The sequence below is a fragment of the Protomyctophum parallelum genome (assembly GCF_964188405.1).
Source record: "Protomyctophum parallelum genome assembly, chromosome: 1".
In the NCBI taxonomy this organism is placed as follows: domain Eukaryota; kingdom Metazoa; phylum Chordata; class Actinopteri; order Myctophiformes; family Myctophidae; genus Protomyctophum; species Protomyctophum parallelum.
In genome coordinates this window covers 79,696,095-79,718,764 of record NC_139697.1, presented here as the reverse complement: position 1 = coordinate 79,718,764, position 22,670 = coordinate 79,696,095, and the positions used below count along the sequence as shown (strand labels likewise).

Below are 22,670 nucleotides of genomic sequence, written 5' to 3'. Positions count from 1 at the left end.
CAGCAATAACAACACAGAGCGAGTAGACAGAAATGCTTCCATCTCATAATGAGCATTAGTACGGATATGAATGAAGATAAGGTTGAGTGCTCCTTTAACAATAATGTTTTTTATTCAATTGTGACATCAAACATAGACCGTCTACATTTCCAGAAAGGAAATTCAGTTTGACGAGAAGCAGGGATAAAACATGCAGTATCCCCGCCGGCCATAAATCTGAATGACCACAGAGTGGTATCAAAAGATCCGCCCAGCAAATACAAACCCCGGTGTGTGCACACGCTTTACATAGTGTGTGATTTTAGCCTTCATCACTCCCCGTACCTTTTTCATCCCCAAGTACAGCACAGCTGCCTTTTAAACGGTGTGGTTGTTCTCCTCTAGCTTTTTGCTCTCTTCAGACGTGCCCGTCTCCTTTTCGCCAGTCTTCCAGGTTCCTTGTCTTCTCTTCATGTAGAGCCAGTAGACCAGCGCCACAACCGCCGCAGCGATGATCAGCCCCACCACAATGCCAACTATGAGCTTGGCCTGGTCCCCACTGTCATCCGAGGACCCTGGAACACAACAATGCTGAGCTCATTCACTGAGACAACAATAGATACGCACGCACGCACGTACGCGCACATGCACTCACACACACACAGAGCGATGCTTTGAGAGCTCCCTTGTATGATAAACCAGTCTTTAGAAATCTATGTGGATGGCAAAGCCAGGATGAGATTAAAAGCTCCCATGGAAGGGCAGTATTGTCTTCCATGTCAGGAGATGGCATGTGGGCTGGGTGGTGTGTACAGGATTGGAATGTGGATGATTATGAATGCAACTCCCTGCGGTACACTTCCTAATACGTAGCCGTTATCTCACTCTGAGGCCCTTGCCATTCTAGAGAGCAAATAAATAAAATAATAAATTCTCAAATGAAAAACAAAATCTTACCTTCCCTTTCCTTTGGCGGCTCGTCCTTAAATACTGAAATTAAACATAACAAAAATTAGAAGGAATAGAAAATAAACGTAAAAATGGAAGTACTGCAATATTAGCCCGCGTGCTTGTCAAAGTAAAGCAGAAAGCCAGCCGGTGCTAATCAGTTCTCAAGAACAGCGGGGAAAGCCCAGTCGTCGTTCACAGCCACTCAGAATCTAATCAAATCGAATCATGTTTTCTGGTCGTGCCTCACAACATGCACGTTCAGAGTCAGCAACTGGGAAGCACATCAATATCCTCAGAGCAACTATTTAGTGCATGTCTCAAGCAGTGATGTTTTTGAGAAATAAATTTGAATGCACTTTTCATGAACATAAAGTTACCGAGTTGGGAAGTAACATGTTGACCGTGTGCGTCTTTAGGAGACTGCAGGGACTGTAAAGAACAGTAGGCCCTTTGATGCTCTGATTTAGCACCCTGACTAACAAGAACAAGGGTCTAGTCAAGACCGGGAGGGAGGTTAAGGAAGGAAGGAAGACAAACGCACCAAGGGTTATCACAGCCAGAAAGAAAGACGGGATGAAGAGGTAATGCAATGCCAGGGCGTGGGGGAGATGCATGAAATGGAAATATGTTAATGTCGCATTTTCACCATGATCTTTCCTTTTGTCACTTAGCATCGGTGTAATTAAAACATAATTTCGTTTACCAATCAATCGTTTACCATCAAATGAAATTCGCTACAATAAAGAAAACACAAAAGTATGATCTCTCCACAGTTCATGGTTCTGGTGTCAATATAGGGAAGTCCAGCCTTTACAAATAAACAACTTTGACAATCTGTTGTGACATCTTCCACAAATATGTGAATGCCTTCTGTACTGTGCAACCATGCAAAGATAACAAAAGCCTTATATTATTATTGCATACTCTCTCGCCAAAATAACTGGGCTAAATTATTGGATAGTCCTAAAAGAATATTGCCATATCTCTATACGGAGAACCCTATACATGACAAGACTCCATATTATAGCAGATTTAATGGAAAATATCTGTACTGACTCATTAATGTTCCTCCAATTCTGTTCTGCAGTATGCCCGTAATTTCACACTGCATAGTTGGGTTGTTGCAACGTAAAACTACTGTAGCCTACTACTGATGGTCAGAGAATACACTACAACTCATTACGACACTGTCTGTGGCCAGGTTCAGTGGTGAGGCATAATTAAATGTATCATGCAAGTAATTTATTTTAATTCAAAGTCCTAAAATCTAAAATAGAAGCAGAGCTATTTCAATGCAGAGAGCAGATATGACAACACTCGCCACAGGGGACAATGTCTTCAGATTAACAGAATGTACCTGTCTGACAACAACATAACCGATACCTGTATCAAAGAGAATGCGATCCTGTAAGTGCCATAAATAACACCATTAGGCCTGTATCACAGCACATATGCTCATTGACCGACATTCTGTGCGGGCCTGAAGGCGTGAACAAGAGTAGACAAGACAGATATCAAGGAACATTAATCAGCAACAGCGTTCTCAGATCCCTATAACCCATAACTGATTTATAACTGAGCTTTGATATGCCAAATGATGCCATCAGGGGGGGATTACAATGACAATTATGCCATTATCTGTATGATTAACCTTGACCTAGGCTCTGGTAGATAGAAGGACCAGAGATTACACCGGAATGATTATAAATCCTCAACTGTAGAGAGCCTTTACGGTTGGTGTTTCCTTTACTTTGATAAATAGCCCATTGCATGATAGAAATAGAGATGCACAGCAGTATTGAACAGTTAACCGGCACTAGCCTGGTTAATAAACCAGACTAATATCGCACAGACCGCAGGATATTAGTCTGGGGAGGCTCAGCTTGGATTTCATTTCCAGGGAAACATTTTCTCTTTGACGCAATTGGTCAGAGCTACTGTCAGTCAAGGTCTCAAGCATTGAAAGTCACTGTACCAAAGCCCGCCCATATTGCATACCGTGTCCCGATTGGCCACCCACATTCTCTGGTGTAGGAAATGGGCGTACAATTGAGCCTCTCCAGACCGAAATCCGCCGGCAGGCAATTTATTTTTGCCAACGGCTGATTCGGTCTGGTTTATTAACCAGGCTAAACCGGCACTAGCCTGTTGGTTACTACTGTAGCACAGTGAGCTGACACTAGCCTGTTGGTTACTAGCACAGTGAGCTGACACTAGCCTGTTGGTTACTAGCACAGTGAGCTGACACTAGCCTGTTGGTTACTAGCACAGTGAGCTGGACTAGCCTGTTGGTTACTAGCACAGTGAGCTGGACTAGCCTGTTGGTTACTAGCACAGTGAGCTAGTAGCCTGTTGGTTACTAGCACAGTGAGCTGGACTAGCCTGTTGGTTACTAGCACAGTGAGCTAGTACCCTGTTGGTTACTAGCACAGTGAGCTGGACTAGCCTGTTGGTTACTAGCACAGTGAGCTAGTAGCCTGTTGGTTACTAGCACAGTGAGCTGGACTAGCCTGTTGGTTACTAGCACAGTGAGCTAGTAGCCTGTTGGTTACTAGCACAGTGAGCTAGTAGCCTGTTGGTTACTACCACAGTGAGCTGGACTAGCCTGTTGGTTACTAGCACAGTGAGCTGGGGGTCGGGAGAGGGTTGGGGTTAGGTTTAGGTGTCTGCCCCGGGGGAGGTTAGGGTTACGCCAGGGCTCCACTGGGCGCGTTGCGTCACGCGTGCGTGCGTCAAAAAACGAACCGGTTCAATTTTATGGTGACGGAGACGCGACGCAACGCGGGCAGTGGAGCCACCCTCCATTGATTAAAAGGGCACATTCCCGACACTGACGGAGACGCGACGCAGACGCGCCGCAGACGCGCCCAGTGGAGCCCTGGCGTTAGTGTGAGGGTTTGAGGTAGGTTGTCGATCGGACCAATGGACCGTCAGCATATCGACGCGGACCCCCTGTTGGTTACTAGCACAGTGAGCTGGACTAGCCTGTTGGTTACTAGCACAGTGAGCTAGAGCTAGTAAGTAGCCTGTTAGTTACTAGCACAGTGAGCTGGACTAGCCTGTGGTTACTAGCACAGTGAGCTAGAGTTAGTAGCCTGTTGGTTACTAGCACAGGGAGCTGGACTAGCCTGTTGGTTACTAGCACAGTGAGCTAGTAGCCTGTTGGTTACGAGCACAGTGAGCTAGTAGCCTGTTGGTTACTAGCACAGTGAACTAGTAGCCTGTTGGTTACTAGCACAGTGAGCTAGTAGCCTGTTGGTTACTAGCACAGTGAGCTAGTAGCCTGTTGGTTACTAGCACAGAGAGGTCTGAGGACTTACAGGAGGACACATTGATAGTCTTGGAATCGTCTCCCAGCTTGTTGCTCACACTGCAGGTAACGGTCAGGTTGGCTCTGGGCACCACAGTGATCTTGTGGGTGGCCTTGCCATTCTTTTCATTGTAGGAACTCTCCTCCTGCAGAAAGAAGCAAAACAAACAATTAGTTGGTTATTAGGCTTTACAAATAGCCTACTAGAAGAATATGTTGCGCACACTCACATTGTCATTTTAGCCATCTACACTCAGGTTTCCTATTCTACAGTGCAGAATGCTTTGTACACCACTTGTCAGGTTTGAGATGGCATGGAGGTTGGGGGACAAGACCGATAATGGAAGGCAAAGATTCCAAATGTCAACATCTGACAGGACGCTGAACTCTGCTATTATGCCAGCGGCAACTGACAGTGACAATAGGAACCCCTTCTGAAAACAGAAATAAACAAATTGCCTCGTACTCCACAACTGTAGCCTAACCACAAACCAAATCTGGAGAGACGGAAAATAAATGTTTGCTAATTGTGGCCGCACAAGCAAAGACATGACCTCAGGTGCCATATGGTTCTGACAAAGCACATGTATAATTTTTTTTTTTTTTTTTTTAGATATTTCTTTGCGGCTTACGCCTTTATTGATTTTTTAAGGGATAGAAAGTAGGCTGACAGGAAACGGGAGAGAGATGGGGGGATGACATGCGGTAAAGGCCGTGTCGGGTCCGGGAGTCGAACCCGCGGCACACCGCGACTGGATCACCAGTCCGGTGCCCAGACCGTTATGCTACGGCCTGGGCCAGCACATGTATAATTAAGTAAATCGTGCAGAACATGTTTGAACATCTTAGTGGTAATGTCACATTGGAGGAAAAAAAGAAAAAAAGTACATAAGGGGAAATACTGAAACAAACAATAATTCTTCCGAATATTCGGACGCAGAAAATATTCGGCAGAAAATGGCTAAAAATGCATTTTCGGCCTATTCGGTTTCGGCCCGAATAGGCAGAAAATATATCACCGAATAGTGTATACAATTAATGCATTCAAAAGAGCTGAATACATGTTTTATGGACCCATAATAGTGATTATTATTTAAGTTAAGTTTTGCCATAACCATTTATTTTGCCATACATCAGGTAGCTTTAAGGTACGGCCATGACAGCAATGGTAGGAAAAAAGATATATAATATTAATCATATTCGGAAATTCGGTATTCGTTTTTCGGCCAACTGTTTCCTATATTCGGAATTCGGTTTCGGCCAAGAAATTCACTTTCGGTGCATCCCTAATAATTCTATATTATGCTCAGGCCAGTTCGGAAGAAAGAGACTAAAATGTTTTATAACATTGGAGAAAATATAGTACAGTGAACTCCCCCCCCCCCCCCCCCCCCCTCTCAGTACACCTGATGCCACCTGATGTACCATATGGCATATCAAATCAGAAACCTTGAGGTTTTAGAACAAAGTGTGTCATTTGGACAGGTCATTATGGATATATTTATCTGTCGTCGTCGATGTTTTGATGTGTTCAGGGCAGTTTTGAAATCCTTAGTTACACATTGCTGGTTTAATCAACTAGTCTGTAATCAATTTTGGATTGATGAAGTAATAATTTGGGAAGCCGATACTGACTGACCATGACTAACGATGATACTTAAGATGACATGATACTGACCATGATGCTGACCATGATACTGACCATGATACTGACCATGATACTGACCATGACTAACGATGATACTTAAGATGACATGATACTGACCATGATACTGACCATGATACTGACCATGATACCCAACATGTCATTATCTGGAACTGTACTTGTACTTTACTACTTACGGCTATATTTGGACCGCTTTTTACCACCCATTTCAGATCTCTTTGCGAAAAAATAGCTACAAGCTCACAGGCTTGTGAAATAAACAAATAAATAAATAGGCAGGCAGGCATACTGGGGTTCGAGTGGTTAATTATCTCTCCCTGCAGCAGTAACACCTTAATTTGCTTTGAGTATAATCTTCTTCATTTGGTATTTAATTAAAGCCTTTATTTATTGCACTATGTTGTGTCCCTTGTGTTGTGGTGCTCATGCAAACAGTAGCAATATTTCCTTTCTTAAGCCATTAAAACCGGGTAACCATCCGTTTCATTTTAGATTTTGGCGTACTGCGAGCTTGTACATCTACTATTTTAGATTTATTTCTTTAAGGCGTTTTAAATAATCTTGCATTTTTAGCACAAATCTTCTCTTCTGGGGGCCCCTGGCACAAAACGGTAAGAGAACTTTAGAAGGCATTTGTAGAATGGGCCTCATGTCTTAATGGGTTAATATGGTTCTTCTCATAACGGAATGCTGCGTGTATCATTTCAATCTGTTTAGGGCATACCAATATTATGACCACCTAGTGCAACCTTAGTGGATTATGATGTTAGCCAGAGTTTATTAGTCTTGCAGTAGATCACAGATCTGAGCTGGCCTACTTCTGGCCTACTTCCTCAACTCCCCTGAATCATTCATGATTTTCATGACTTCACAGCATGAACATCTGTAGCCTGATGCTTTGCAAACTGAACCCATATATAGGTAGTTTGCTTTCTAAAAAAATCCTTATGCTTATCTCTCACCTACCTAATGTAGAGAATCACAACTTACAGCAGCTTAGTTCCCACACAGTTTCTCCTGCTTTTGTTTTGACTCAGTTTTAAAACCAACTGCCTAATAAACCCCACAAGAATCCATCCTTCCATGGACAGATTAGAAACCGCCCAAAACTATGTCAGTATACCCACTGGAGGTTCCAAAAGAATGAGATGCTGTATGCGGAAACTTTCAATCTCAACACCCTACAGTGTATCTAACAACAATAAAGTATAACAGAAGCAGCCCCAAAATGATGGAATTGACTGAGAAACTCAATAACAATGCTATTTTAATTTAATCGCGGGGATGAGGCCAACTCCCGGGGCGCTAAAAGGAAACTAAAAGGAAAAAAAAACATTTCAATTACGGCAGACTTAACCACTCTTGCTGTCCTCAGTCGCCTCGTGTGGCTGCCCCCATTTTACAATAACCAACCCACGTCTGTACTGTTTCTGCACATTTATGCATCCTTGTGGGCATTTTATAGACGCGACGATGTGTGTGTATATTTATCTACGGCATGTCTGTGCTGATTCCATACCTCCTGCAACAAGCTACTGTACATCCAAACAGAGCAGAGTCATTATACTACCAAGACTGCACATTATACAACAACTACATTAAATTCAAATTCTCACCTTATGCTTGTGTGCCGTAATGGGTTTTAGTAAAGCTATACTGTATACACTACTACTAATTAAGCAGCCTAATTCAGACCCTAATTTCACTCGCGACGAGTGAAACTATATTAAGCCCAATTTATATCTTGTTGTACTGTAGTTGTACTGTAGTTGTGGAGCTTGTACTGTAGTTGTACTGTAGTTGTGGAGCTTGTACTGTAGTTGTACTGTAGTTGTACTGTAGTTGTACTGTAGTTGTGGAGCTTGTACTGTAGTTGTACTGTAGTTGTGGAGCTTGTACTGTAGTTGTACTGTAGTTGTACTGTAGTTGTACTGTAGTTGTACTGTAGTTGTGGAGCTTGTACTGTAGTTGTACTGTAGTTGTGGAGCTTGTACTGTAGTTGTACTGTAGTTGTACTGTAGTTGTACTGTAGTTGTACTGTAGTTGTGGAGCTTGTACTGTAGTTGTACTGTAGTTGTGGAGCTTCGGTTATTTTTCTCACACGACACCATAGTACGACGGAGTAAGCACAAGTCAGACCCAAAATACATACACACTCACTCACTCACACACACACACTCACTCACACACACACACACACACACACACACTCACACACACACACACACACACACACACACACACACACACACACACACACACACACACACACACACACACACACACACACACACACACACACACACACACACACACACACACACACACACACACACTAACCACTCTGCACCTACATTTGGTCTCTGTCGGGTGGAAACCTCACCCAAAACTGTTCATTTTCAGGATTCAAATTCAAAAATAGTAAACTATAGCAGACTTACAAGCTCAAAGCTCGAGCTTGTATATCTGCTATTTTTATACTTTTGTGTGACGGTGTAGCATGATCAAGTAGGGCGTTCATTTACGATAAAACCCACATTCGTACCAACATTTGTACCTACATTTGTACCTACATTTGTGCCGTTGACGTTCCAACTGAAGATGGGTTCCGGGACTGCCTCCGCGTCGCAGGTCAGGACTTTGTGCTGGTTGTTGTCTGCTCTGTGTTTGTTCAGACCGGTGATCACTGGTGTACCTAATGGAACCACATCACCATGTCAGCCATATGCATTACCGATACAGTCATATGTGATACCTGACATCACACAACATGCTGCTGCTGCACACTGTGTGCATGTGATGGTTGTGATTGATAGATAGATAGATAGATAGATAGATAGATAGATAGATAGATAGATAGATAGATAGATAGATAGATAGATAGATAGATAGATAGATAGATAGATAGATTACAGTAATAGGCTTTATTTGCACACAGGCATGCACATTTTGAACACACACACACACACACACACACACACACACACACACACACACACACACACACACACACACACACACACACACACACACACACACACACAGTTTGTTTGTTAGTTTGTTTGCAAACAGTCCATAATTTGGGTGGGATGGCAAATAGTCTGCAGAAAATGATCTATGATGATGTTTCATAACAGCACCTGCATATTTATTAGCTTCACCAAATCACCACATATCTAGTTTTGTAAAGTTGAGTTCCTTTCGATAGATCTAACCATTTTGTTGCCATGATAACAGCCTCTAAATGTTTATGGATTTGGTAAGATCAGAGGGAATCACATATTTCTATCAATGGGGCGTTTGTTGAAATTGATGACAGTGTTTGCTTGGTCTTGATCTCAGACTCAGACACCCGTGCATGGCCTTCCAGCGTTAATTGCTGCCTCGAGAAAGCACAGCAGAGACTGGCATCTGAGGCGTCTGAAGAGGTTTTTTTTGCTCTACCACTGAGAGTGTTCTGACAGGCAGTATCACACATGTGGTTTCGTTGGCTGGCAACCTGACTGCTCAGGACGGTAGACTGTACAGCAGCAAAAATCATTGGCACAGAACTAATACAATTCTGTAACATTTACACCACTCGCTGCAAAAAGAAAGCCCATAGCATCATTAAGGACACTAGCCACCGCACGCTCATGTTCTGTTCTCGTTCCCTCCATCTAAAATAATGATACCGAAGCATCAAATCCCAGACCAACGCTTTCTTTCCAGTCAGGTCGCTGAGCAGATAACGGCATGCCGTGGATATCATGTACATTGTACAGCATATGCACTACACATTGTTGTTGTTGTATACGTGTAATATCATCGTGTATTGTTATTGTACATTGTGCATACATAGTGTATGTAGGCAGAGTGTGTTTTGTTTCTAATTCCCCTGACAATAAAGTTGGATTTGGACAAGTGAATACGGGTACTGTGAAAGCTTTCTGACTGCCTGTTACATCTATACTGAAACCTCTACAAAGCACAAAAGAAAACTCTGAGTATGTTTATCAGGTCCTCATCCAACCTCGCTGAACACGTAGTGACACACATAAGGACACACTCACCTTCCACTACCAGTTCAAAGGACTGGCGACGCGTTAGACCGGCCAAGGAGACTTCACAGACATACATGCCTGCATGGGCATAGGTCAGCTTTCCAAACACGGGTGCCTCTGTCTTCTCACCATTCTAAAAGCGAGAAGTACAATACTGAGCTGAATGTGGATTGGTGAAAAAACATCCAAAATGCCTGAGTGGAAACACATTTGCATGTTCTATGCCTTGCAGCTTGCATGCAATTGTTATCCCTGTCTCTTCCTTGCGTATTTATAGACTCATAGTTTTGTCTGAGTTGCAGGCCAAATTTACATATTTAGACAGAAAATGGACCAGTAACAGGGGTCCATAGCATCACATGCTATGGACATACAAAATTAACGTTCAATAATTGTAACGGTAATACACAGACCTAGCCCTAAATGTATACTAGTGGCCTACTAATGTACCATATTGCCAAATGCCAAAGGTGTTATTCACCTATTGTGAAGAAAATCCGGAGACTGTCTTATCAGTACAGTACAGTACAGTACATTACAGTGCTTTCATCGCACATTATATGAACAAAATAACGACTCACACATGTTCCATGGGCATGGACAAGACATGCCACGCACACCGTGTACGAGTTTTATCCGTGTAGAGACACGTTGATGACCCCTGACCAAGTGAATGTCTACATTTCCTGAGGCACCTACTGTGCAGTAGAAATGTGGGAAAAATCAACATGCTGCTATCCCACTGCAGGTCCCATGATTAATGGTCACTGTCTTTTCACATTCTGCTGACAAGAAGAGGCAACTTCTCGTCAAACAGGTTCCTCTTGTTCCGAACCGTGTTTAAAGGGAGGAAGGAATCCGGTGGTGTCAGGGATGGGATGGGGATGTTTCACTCAACGTCCTATTATTACCATCATGCTGCTGGGAGGAAACCTTGTGTTTTATTCCTTCCTAAATTATATGTTGTGTTCACGATCCACGTGTCAAAATGGAGTCCTCTTGGGATTCCACACACGTTTCCACACACGTTTTCACTCAACTTACAGCAGCTATTCTATTTCCCCCCCTCCTCTTTTACCTTGGTCCATGTGACTTTGGCGTCGCCTGAAGCGTTCTTGTTCATCTTCACCACCAGTGGGTCCTTTACCTTCTTCAGAACCTTCCCTGTGGGGCTCAGGCTCATGTCCAGATCTGGGGAACAGTGGGTCAGGAAACAGGATGTTCAGAAGGTGCAGTGTGGTGCAGTGTTGATTTCGTCGCCTAAAACTATGACGAAACATGTTCATCACTGACGAAAACTACATAAAAACTACACAAAAACTAAGCTACAGTATGATGACCAAAACTATGACTAAATGTATTGACAATTTCATCGGTGGAGAAGAGATCCCGTAGATTTAAAAGTAATGTTGTGTTTAGCTGCGCTCGGGTGTTGCTCTCTGAAAATAGCAGATCGACAACCTTGCAACGCGTCGGCGGGTTGTGAGCTTGTAGATCGGCTATTTTCAGCATTCAACCAAGTGTAAAATCAGCCATTACGACGCCATCAAGGCCCATGGTATATTGAGTAGCATCATCAGCTGGCTAATTCATTTAGAACAAAGCCACAGTGTTGCAAACTTGAAGAACACCACTCACTCACACTGCATGTTGCAATGTGCGGCAACCAGCTAGATGGTGGCCCACGCAATAGTAACAATAGCTGGCAGCCCACAATGACATGCACCCTACATATAATCACATACAGCACAGTACTGTAAGAACACACATGCACACACATACACAGGTATGTATGTACACACATGCTCGCGCACATAATGCACGCACACACACACACAGACACACACACACACACACACACGCACGCACACACACACACGCAAACACACACACACACACACACACACACACACACACACACACACACACACACACACACACACACACACACACACACACACACACACACACACACACACACCATCGTACATTTGAGTTGTTTCTCCTTCCTTCATGCACCAAACTCAATTTAGGAACGTAGGAACAGGACACAAATGAAGACGTGTGAATACACAGAGGCAGCAATGTGATTACTGGAGGGGAAATGTGCGAGCCCTATTTATTTATTTATTTTAAATCTTTGGTTATTCAAATCTTCTGACCCGTTTGAACTGAGAGGGTTCAGACACATGCACCTGGTTAGACAGGGATGATTACTTGAGGCCTTGAGGGACTATCCGTTAGGAGCGGAGGCTGCGAGCTCTTTGCCCGTCCAAAACACTTTGTCACTTTGACTCATTGAAAGTCAGAAATGTCTAATTAGCCCTCTTCCCTCCTGGCACTTCAGTCTGCCTTCTCTCCTTCGCACTTCACTCTGCCTCCTTCCAAACAGAGCTTGGAAATGTGATTACTTTACTGTGCTCCCATGACTTTATTTACCGTCAATAAAAAAAAAGCCTTGTTAAAGTTGGAAAATTTCAGTTAGCGAGGGAAGGGCAGGGAAGACTTGACTGGAGGTGTTTGTTGGCTCATTGCAAAGGCAACCTCGGGATACAAGTTTTCTGAAGTCACTTTTCTGTTAGCGAGGGACGGCTGGGGAAGAGAGACTGGAGGTGTTTACTGACTCCTTGCAAAGGCAAACTCAGGATAGAAGTTTGATTTCTGAAGTCCTTCCCTCTTGTTTTTTAATATTCAACATTTGCATAATATGTCAGGAATACTCACAGCTAACAGCGATGCTTTGTGAGGCTTCCATTTTCTCGTTGTCAACCAGTGAACACTTGTATTCGCCAGCACTGTCCCGTGTGACGGCCGTCAAGGTGTAGCTGCTAGAATTTTGCAAAACCGTCTGTCCCTGCATGGAACATGTGAATGAGTTCTTTAACCACTTACAACCTGGTGTAACTATTTTAGGCATGTCATTACAGGAGTCAAAATGTTGATATATTTGTTTATATTATACATATTTAGAACTTAACAGTGGGATTTGTGATGCTCTCCGGGGGTGGGGGAGGCTTGGGCTGCCTACCTTGAGGTGGAAGTTGTAGCTACTGGGTGGAGGATTGCCGTCCGCATGGCACTTCAATGTAATGTTGCCCCCTTCTGTGATGGGCCCTTTGGGTTGAACCGTTAGGCTCAGCTTCTCTGTTGGATCTGCCATTGAGGAAAGGTTGTGAGAGAGACAGAGAGAGGGACAGAGAGAGATGCATGATTGCTATTTTCAGTGAAAAGATTTGGTATAGAACAGTCTTCAACAGGGGGCCCGGGACCCCTAGGGGGTCCTCAGAGATACTCCAAATCTTTGTGTGATAGGGTCTTTATTCTTACTTTTACATGAATCACTTTTAAATTAACCACCCTCCCTATTCTGGACCACCTGTGGACTATACCAAGGACAAGGTATGGCATGGCATTTTACCAGCTACAGGCGTGAGGAACTACACGTGTTCTGAATTAAAGACACGATGAGAGCTGATATAAATTGTGTGGCAAATTCGCAAACATGAACTCAACATGGCTGTTCTTAAAGACGTTGTCAACAGTGCGTTTCAAAGACATAATGAGTTTTCAGAGACAATACTCTTTTGCTCATGATGACGAATGACTTAGAACTCCCTATATTTCCCCCAAGAAATAATTTGTTAGAGTTGTGTGCTGATGTGCTGTAACCATGCCATACTTGTACCTGTCCACATACTCTCCACTCTGGGATTCCTTGCTATGGGAACTTTCCAGAGGAAACTCAGTGACAGGTCTGGTATCCCAGACGTCTTCTAGCAGCATTCCTGCCCAATGTGATTGAGGCTATTCTACGTATGCTAGATATGAAGATATGAAGCTAGATATGAAGCTAGATACTATGGATGGGTTTTCTGATTTCAGCCAACGAGCAGGCACACATAAAAGAGGATTTTGTGCACGCATTAATTTCCCTGGGGTTAGGAGCAGTTGACTTTCTTTTGTTTTCCATGGTTCCATCTGAAGAAAGACTCTTACTCGAGTGATACATATACCTACGGGGAAATCTGTAATTGGTCCTTTTCCAAAGGAAAACATTTAGAAATTAAAGGTGCATGAAACACAATCACACATCTTAGTGACAATAGAGCACAGAAGTCTGACGTCAATATCGGTAGAGGGTGAAAATCCACGTGTTCGTGTACTTATTATTTGCATTGTAATCCCCATAGGGGGATTTTAGATCATCCAGGCCGCTTCACTCATATGGATATGAAGAATCAACTGACTGTGAGAAAACGCTATTGTTACTGCATTTTCTCTAGAAACAGACTGTATCATATGAGTGACTGACTGTCATAAACGATACAGAGACACCTCCCTGACAATAACACCAAGACAGCTTGATTGATATTAAGATGACCCCATGTTATTCTCCATAGAGAAATTACTTCCGTGAACCAGGGGAATCGAGGGGATGAGCGAGTGAAATCAGGACGTCGGCGCTCTATAGGCAACTTATTTTGTCTGATGTATTATGAATCAGATTATGCTTATCTGTTTAAGCATAAATTCAAGAACATTTTCAAAAATTATACCCAGAGCTTTATTGACACAACTTGGCAGCAAATAAGGTGCAACACTGATGACAAAAGTGTAAGAGACAAATACAACATGATGACTCCACATTTACAATAACAGCATACATCCCTTTACCATTCAGTGGTACAAGCCAGGCACCAGCTGCATTGTCCACATACAAGTATAAGCAAAGAGGCAAAGCTACTTCACTAACTTATAAAAACAAAAGCCTAACCTTCTGACTACTTCATCAACATCCTAGGGACAGAGAGAGGATCCTCTCTCTGTCCCTACTTTCCAAAGAGAAGAAATACTTTTCAATTCAAATATACTGTATAAACATTCGGGTGCAGAATCCCTGAAATAGAGCTCCAGATACATATCAATGAAAGCTAATTTTTTTTACTTTAATCACATTCAACTTGAACTTGAATAAATCTTATGCCTTAAAGCTAAACGTTGAACCTAAATCTGATTTGAATATATGTAACAATTTACATTGTGTTGACGTGAGGAGACCATATACAGTAGTGTGGGGTTACATCAATAGAAACTTCTTCATTTATCCAGGCTGTGCATAATAAAGACTCCACTGCGCAAAAGAACTACTAACACCCACTAGCAAGGACAGACTAACCTTCTCTGTATAGCTGTAACATCTCTTAACACACGTATTAGCTTTATTTAGTAAAACTTGTGTGCCTCTAAGTTTTTATTTGTATTTCTCTCTGAATTTGCAACATCCAAACTACACCAACACCTGACAAACCCAGGCTGAAATGGAATCCCCCAGGCAGGGAAAAGGAAATGAAGTGTCCAGGCAGAAATGTCAGACAGTGGGCACACTGACAGTGGGGAATGGCTTATGCTCCCTAGAGCATTGGTTCCCAGCCTTTTTACACTGAAGTACCACCTCAGAAGATATTATTGGCTCTCCAAGTACCACCATAATAACTGATGTTAAAATACAGAAGCGTATATCTGCCCTTTTTGTTCCATTCCTAAGCCAATAATTCTGCTGCTCTGACAAAACTCTTCTATTCTATCAAATAAAACTTCTGTCATGCTCATTTCAGCATGGCTGGAGAGCCTATTTCAACCAATTGCTTGGTCAGAAGAACTACCTATAGTAATATAAATATTTCATTCCACTTTTGTCTTTTTTCTCCTTTTTTGGGAGACTCCTCTGTGTACCACCAGAGGGGTACTAGTAGTAGTGGTACTAGTGGTACTAGTACCAGTGGTTGGGAACCCCTGCCCTAGAGGAGCAAATGCCTTAATGGAGTAGTTCACCCCCAAAAAATGACTTATTTTCTAACAATTACATGCACACCCCATGAAGCCTTGAATACATATAGTTTTTGTGCCGTTCCTAAGACAATAATTGGATGACCAGCGGAGACTCAAAGGAATATATGCGGGCTTTCCCCACGTATGGGGATGATGATGTCATAGTGATGTCACGAGACCTGGGCATGTAACCTCTGGAATTTCGACTCTCTGCTGGTGTGACTACACACCTGTGCAGCGCATCGATTCAATCTGTCATTTTTCATCAAATTCTAACCAGGATTAGATTTAATTTCATTATACAGCTTCTACAGGCAGAGGCAGTAATACTTTCTGCTGCCTGAATGCACATTATAATTAAATGTCGAATGTAAAGTCATGAATAGCCTACTGGCCCGTCGTATGTCTTGGATATGTCTTGGCTCGCCCGATTGCATTCACACACCGGTGAAGCTGTGATGCTCTGTTGTCCTTGGACCAAGTGGCAGTAAGTACTGTCTACGACAACTATGCCATAAATACATATTCCTCTTCTAGGAGCAGTTGGAATGGGTCTTGGTCAATAAAGTCTGTTGGCAATAGATCCTCAATGAAATTAGGACGTGCTCCAATGACGTATTGGTGTTTGAAAACAGTGTATAACCCTGGAGGGCATTCTGTTGCAATCCAATGAGCTCTTGAGATTTTACAAATGAGCAATTTCGCACTAGTATAGGAGTTTGGGGAATGTTCCACTTACTGTATCTGTTTTCTACCTTGTTGAAATTAAATTCAATCAAAAGTCCTTGTTGTCATTCACCCGTACAGTGTGAAAAGGTTACTTTGTATCAGTGCATTACAGGCGTGGAGCCTGAAGGAGGTGCTATAGCCCAGGGGTCTGGGCTATAGCACATCCAAATTTACAAACATATGTCATAACTTAAAAGCCCCTTTTCAAAATAACCGATCTACAAGCTCACAGCCCGTTGTGATTGGATGCGTTGTGAGCTTGTAGATGTGCTATTTCCACTATTTCTTACAAGTTTTTTAATGGGATTTCTTTGAGCCATTGTTTGGGAAACACTGCTGTAGCATTGTACTTACAATGAACGGGAATGGTCTGTGGCTCAGACTCCACGGGGCCCAGCGTGTGCGTGGCCAGGCAGCTGAAACGAGCCCTCAGGTCCTCCTTGGTGGCCGTGTACTGGAGGGAGGAGGAGGTGGTGGTCAGCCCTGTGGCGGGGTCCACCTTCACAGCTGAGCTGACGATGGTGGCTGTAGAGTGCACCGAATAATGGGTGGGCAGGAAGAAACACACACACACGCGTGCACACACACACACACACACAGACACACACGCACGCACGCACGCACGCACACACACACACACACACACGTAACAGTGAGAACAGTTTTACATTATACTGAACTGAACTTAAACATATCCCTCGTATTGTATCTAAGCTTTGCAGATGCCGCATTGTAGATGCCAAATGTATTTGTATATTTATATTTTGCCCGCAGTGTTGGACCCAAACTGTGATCAATTTGAACTGTGTTCAAAATGAGAACAAGTGAAACTAGAACTGCACTCTGTCGAGTGCATACTTGCTTGTTGCACACTAGTAGGCCATAAATGGCCAACTAGTGCGCAAGCAGAGCGCGCAAGTCCTTTCGACCGCTGTTAACTGTCAAATCTCAGTATCTCTGTGAAGGAACGTTTGAAATGTATAATTTTTAGATGTAACTATTTGCTACCTACCTACTTTATGCATATAAACACCTAGTATTATTAAGTATGATTCAAGTTTCTATCTATATAAGTTTGGGTGAAGAGCTAGTCATACATATACACATCACGTACTCTGGTCCCAGCAGATCAGGCACAACTTGCTATTTTATCTTTACTGATTATGTATATAGTATACGTATGACTAGCTCTAAATGATGACGTAAGAGATATGGTCATTTGTGGTCGTTTGGTCCCAGCAAAGCAGGCATATACTATATATAGTATATATATAGTATATAGGCATATACTATATACGTATACATATATACTATATAGAGTGTGTAGTTGTAAGTTGATTAGCGGTATACTGTGGTTACTTTGCGCCAAAAACTGTGACAGCTGTCCCGCCATTTGATGTTTATGCAAGAAAACAGCAAATCTGTGCCTGGTTTGCTGGGACCAAACGACCACAAATGACCATATTTCTTACGTCATCATTAAGAGCTAGTCATACATATACACACCACGTACTCTGGTCCCAGCAGATCAGGCACAATTTGCTATTTTATTTTTTACTGATTATGTATATAGTATACGTATGACTAGCTCTAAATGATGACGTAAGAAATATATATAGTATATATATAGTATATAGGCATATACTATATACGTATACATATATACTCTATACTCTATACTGTATAAAGTGTGTAGTTGTAAGTTGATTAGCGGTATACTGTGGTTACTTTGCGCCAAAAACCGTGACAGCTGTCCGGCCATTTGATGTTTATGCAAGAAAACAGCAAATCTGTGCCTGGTTTGCTGGGACCAAATGACCACAAATGACCATATTTCTTACGTCATCATTAAGAGCTAGTCATACATATACACACCACGTACTCTGGTCCCAGCAGATGAGGCACAATTTGCTATTTTATTTTTACTGATTATGTACTGTATATAGTATACATATGACTAGCTCTAAATGATGACGTAAGAAATATATATAGTATAGTATATAGGCATATACTATATACGTATACATATATATATACTCTATAGCCCTAAATGATGACGTAAGAAATATGGTCATTTGTGGTCATTTGGTCCCAGCAAAACAGGCACAGATTTGATGTTTTTCTGCATAAACATCGAATGGCGGGACGAGAGACAGCGAAATGCCTTCACGACCGACGACGTACGTCGCGACGTATATTTTTCCGTCGCAACGTATATTCGAGTACGTCCTGGCGTAAATATCAATTCGTCCCGGCAGAACGGACTCGTCGCGGCTATATCTACCCGTTTGCGACGTAATATGTTGGCTATTATTTTCCGTCGCGCCAGAACGGGACTCGTCGCAGCTATATCTACCCGTTGTGGCGTGAGCTGGACTCGTCCCGGCAGAACGTGACTCGTCGCGACTATATCTACCCGTTTGCGACGTGCGCCTCGCCGGTCCGGTCTCCAGGCGAGCCTGCGTCCTTCATATATTTTTTTTTCTGCTCTCGTTGGACTTAACTTTAAAAGTCCAATGGAACACTTCTTTGTAACGGGTCGCTGTATTATAGTGGTCTAATTCCTCGCCTCTCTATTCTTTTTTGCTGAGGACGCTGGTTCAATTCCCGCTCGCGGCAAACCAAAATTATTATATTTTAGACAGACAGACAGACAGACAGACAGACAGACAGACAGACTGCCTGTCTGCCTGCCTGTCTGCCTGCCTAATGTATTGTAAATAATGTATTCATTCCATACGGCTATTTTTTTTTAATATAAAAACTTTTGTCTTTCGCGCGATTCGAACTAGCGTCGTCAGCACCAAAACATTGAGAGGCGAGTGATTAAACCGCTGGACTACTGCGGCCATACGTTACAAAGAAGTGTTTCATTGGACTTATAAAGACAATAGCACCCAGCTGCAGTCTCGCAAGGGGAGGGACCGGAAGTGCTTTTATTTCCGGCTTCCACGTGCACAAGCGCACATACACGCACGCGAAATATAATGCAATATGTAATAATCAGCTCATACATTATAAAGACATTATTGCATTATGAAGTTTTATTACAGTATGAGTCGCCTATGTGGAGGTTCTTAATGTAACACATTATTACATTATAGAAAAATCTATTAAGTTATGTGCTCGTCTTTTAATTACATTATGAGCTGATTATTACATTATGAGGTCAGATGTAGAGTTGCTGGCCGCCTCAGCTCCATATATGGAGATCTAGGTGATGATCCAGTCTTTTCAATGTATGGCTATCCAGGGTTTGATGAGGTCAGTGTCGGGATCTTATATCATATGGAAACGGCCATATATGGCGGTGTGACGTGTCATGAGGCGTGACCATATATGGAGGCATGACACGAGGCGTGACATGACACACTTACTGACTGACTGACGGGAAATGCAGGTTTTCATAGTAAATTAAATGCATATGGTCGTGTGTCTGTGATCTATGGTCTGGACATGGTGTGTGTGGGACAGGGGTACGGGGTTATAGCAACTTATTACATTACTTAAATGCCTTGATATCATTATGTTATAATCGACCATATAGGCCTAGCCTATTATTGCATATCATTTTATTATTGTTAGATTTGCATTTCTTCAAATATGCACACTTATACCACCAACTAATAAGCTTTCAATTAAAATATTACCTACAACAAACTACTTCAAACTTTTCCAAACCGACCACGTAATTATGTTTAAGCACAGATGGTACTATATACACCCGGCATTTAAGCGCGCACCAGCAAGTGCGTGTCGTGCACGCGCATTATATTTCGCGTGCGTGTATGTGCGCTTGTGCACGTGGAAGCCGGAAATAAAAGCACTTCCGGTCCCTCCCCTTGCGAGACTGCAGCTGGGTGCTATTGTCTTTATAAGTCCAATGAAACACTTCTTTGTAACGTATGGCCGCAGTAGTCCAGCGGTTTAATCACTCGCCTCTCAATGTTTTGGTGCTGACGACGCTAGTTCGAATCGCGCGAAAGACAAAAGTTTTTATATTAAAAAAAAATAGCCGTATGGAATGAATACATTATTTACAATACATTAGGCAGGCAGACAGGCAGGCAGACAGGCAGTCTGTCTGTCTGTCTGTCTGTCTGTCTGTCTGTCTGTCTAAAATATAATAATTTTGGTTTGCCGCGAGCGGGAATTGAACCAGCGTCCTCAGCAAAAAAGAATAGAGAGGCGAGGAATTAGACCACTATACTACAGCGACCCGTTACAAAGAGGTGTTCCATTGGACTTTTAAAGTTAAGTCCAACGAGAGCAGAAAAAAAAATATATGAAGGACGCAGGCTCGCCTGGAGACCGGACCGGCGAGGCGCACGTCGCAAACGGGTAGATATAGTCGCGACGAGTCACGTTCTGCCGGGACGAGTCCAGCTCACGCCACAACGGGTAGATATAGCTGCGACGAGTCCCGTTCTGGCGCGACGGAAAATAATAGCCAACATATTACGTCGCAAACGGGTAGATATAGCCGCGACGAGTCCGTTCTGCCGGGACGAATTGATATTTACGCCAGGACGTACTCGAATATACGTTGCGACGGAAAAATATACGTCGCGACGTACGTCGTCGGTCGTGAAGGCATTTCGCTCCACCTGGGCGGGACAGCTGTCACGGCGGAAGAGACCGGGCGAAAACATTACTTGCACGCTCTGCTTGCGCAAGTAAATATGTTGACTAAGACGAAACAATTTCAGCTGACTAACATAGGACAAAATTAACACTGCTGAAAAAAGTAACAGTGTCAGACATACAAGGTTTCCATCTGAAAGCAACGTTGTATTTTGCCAGCACTGTTAAGGTCAAAACTGTGATGTGTTCAAACGGTGAAAATACAAATGTAGCATGTTAACATCACGAAAGAGGAGAGGCAGTTCATTAGGTATGATGATGTCACAATAGAGAATGATACTGTGATATGTTCCAACGTGTTGTAGCAGACCCGCAGGGGCTTTCTCTTAGTGACTTAGGTTACGACACTGTGTCATCACAGGGGCTTTCTCTTAGTGACTTAGGTTACGACACTGTGTCATCACCATGACCTGTCCTGGGTGTGTCCGCGTCAACAGGATGTCATGTCATTTACCTTTCCCGTCAGCAACCAATGGCTGCCCGTTCTTTTGCCATGTGATCTCGGCAGCGGGGTTGGCATCCTTCGAAACACATGTCCCCAACTGCGAAAATAAATATTAATCAAAATTGAATTATTATATTAATAAAAACTCACCAAAGATACAAATCAATCCACCCGACAAATGACAAATCCATTATGTACTAGGAAATGAACCCATGAAATTGAATGTGATAGAAATGAATAAAATATAAACACATTTTGGCCATGTAACAATGAAAATATGCTTGCAGGAAATAATGAGAAATTACAATTTAAATATCCTTGGACGTGTGTACTGTAAGTTATTTTGGCAATCCAATGTTCACTATGAGCTACATAATATCATTTAGTGTGATACATTTGTTTTTTTTATATGAAAGATTGTTGGCCATGTGAAAAGTATGCATGCAGAAGATAATGACGTGTAAACTTCTGTAAAGTTGTTATTGTGTGTAATTTTGTTATTCCAATATTGACTATGAGCGAGCTACTGCACTGAAGGGTAAACGGTTTAACATTTCCCACACACATTGACTGACTCTCCGCTGCGTCACAGCAGAAGGTGTGAAGGTCACCAACAGTACCAATAGGTCACGTGTGAAACGAGTAAACATAGCATGACATCATTCCACTCCGGTGCGTTGTGCATACATACACAGTGAAATCCTCACTAGTCATGTAGCCCGTTGTACCTCTGAGAGTGTACAAAATGTGACAGGTACATTTGGTTATATTTGTACACTTACACTTCGCCCATGTTCAGCCTTTTCCTCACATACTTTCTCTAAAACATGGCACCATGTCTGCCTCACTCTGTGTCTTTATGTCTTAGGGGTGGGCTGTGGTCTGTGGGCAGTTCAGAAAGCTGTTATAGCTATCCTATGTTCTACGTCCTACCAATGACATCAACTGTGTTCATTTAATTGATGGAAGAACAATGGCTTCTGTTTTAGTGGGCTATAACCTTCCAGGAAGAGGAAAGGCTGTAATTACTAATTTCCATAAGCTTGTGAATCAATGATATCATTGGTATGCAGG

At 42.7% G+C, this 22,670-nt stretch overlaps 1 protein-coding gene across 2 annotated transcripts in view; it reads right to left on the bottom strand.

Moving 5' to 3' along the window:
• alcama (activated leukocyte cell adhesion molecule a) overlaps positions 1–22,670 on the bottom strand; it is a 90,002-nt gene that overhangs the window by 2,850 nt on the left and 64,482 nt on the right. For both annotated transcript variants that reach the window (XM_083765306.1, XM_083765305.1), the window contains exons 5-14: positions 21,606–21,693; positions 16,862–17,032; positions 12,978–13,102; positions 12,674–12,803; positions 11,028–11,140; positions 9,959–10,082; positions 8,480–8,601; positions 4,251–4,386; positions 937–969; positions 325–554 (exon numbers count right to left, since the gene is read on the bottom strand). In XM_083765306.1, the coding sequence (XP_083621432.1) occupies positions 358–554; positions 937–969; positions 4,251–4,386; positions 8,480–8,601; positions 9,959–10,082; positions 11,028–11,140; positions 12,674–12,803; positions 12,978–13,102; positions 16,862–17,032; positions 21,606–21,693 (1,239 nt within the window). In that variant the 3' untranslated portion in view covers positions 325–357. The remainder of the gene's footprint in view (positions 1–324; positions 555–936; positions 970–4,250; positions 4,387–8,479; positions 8,602–9,958; positions 10,083–11,027; positions 11,141–12,673; positions 12,804–12,977; positions 13,103–16,861; positions 17,033–21,605; positions 21,694–22,670) is intronic.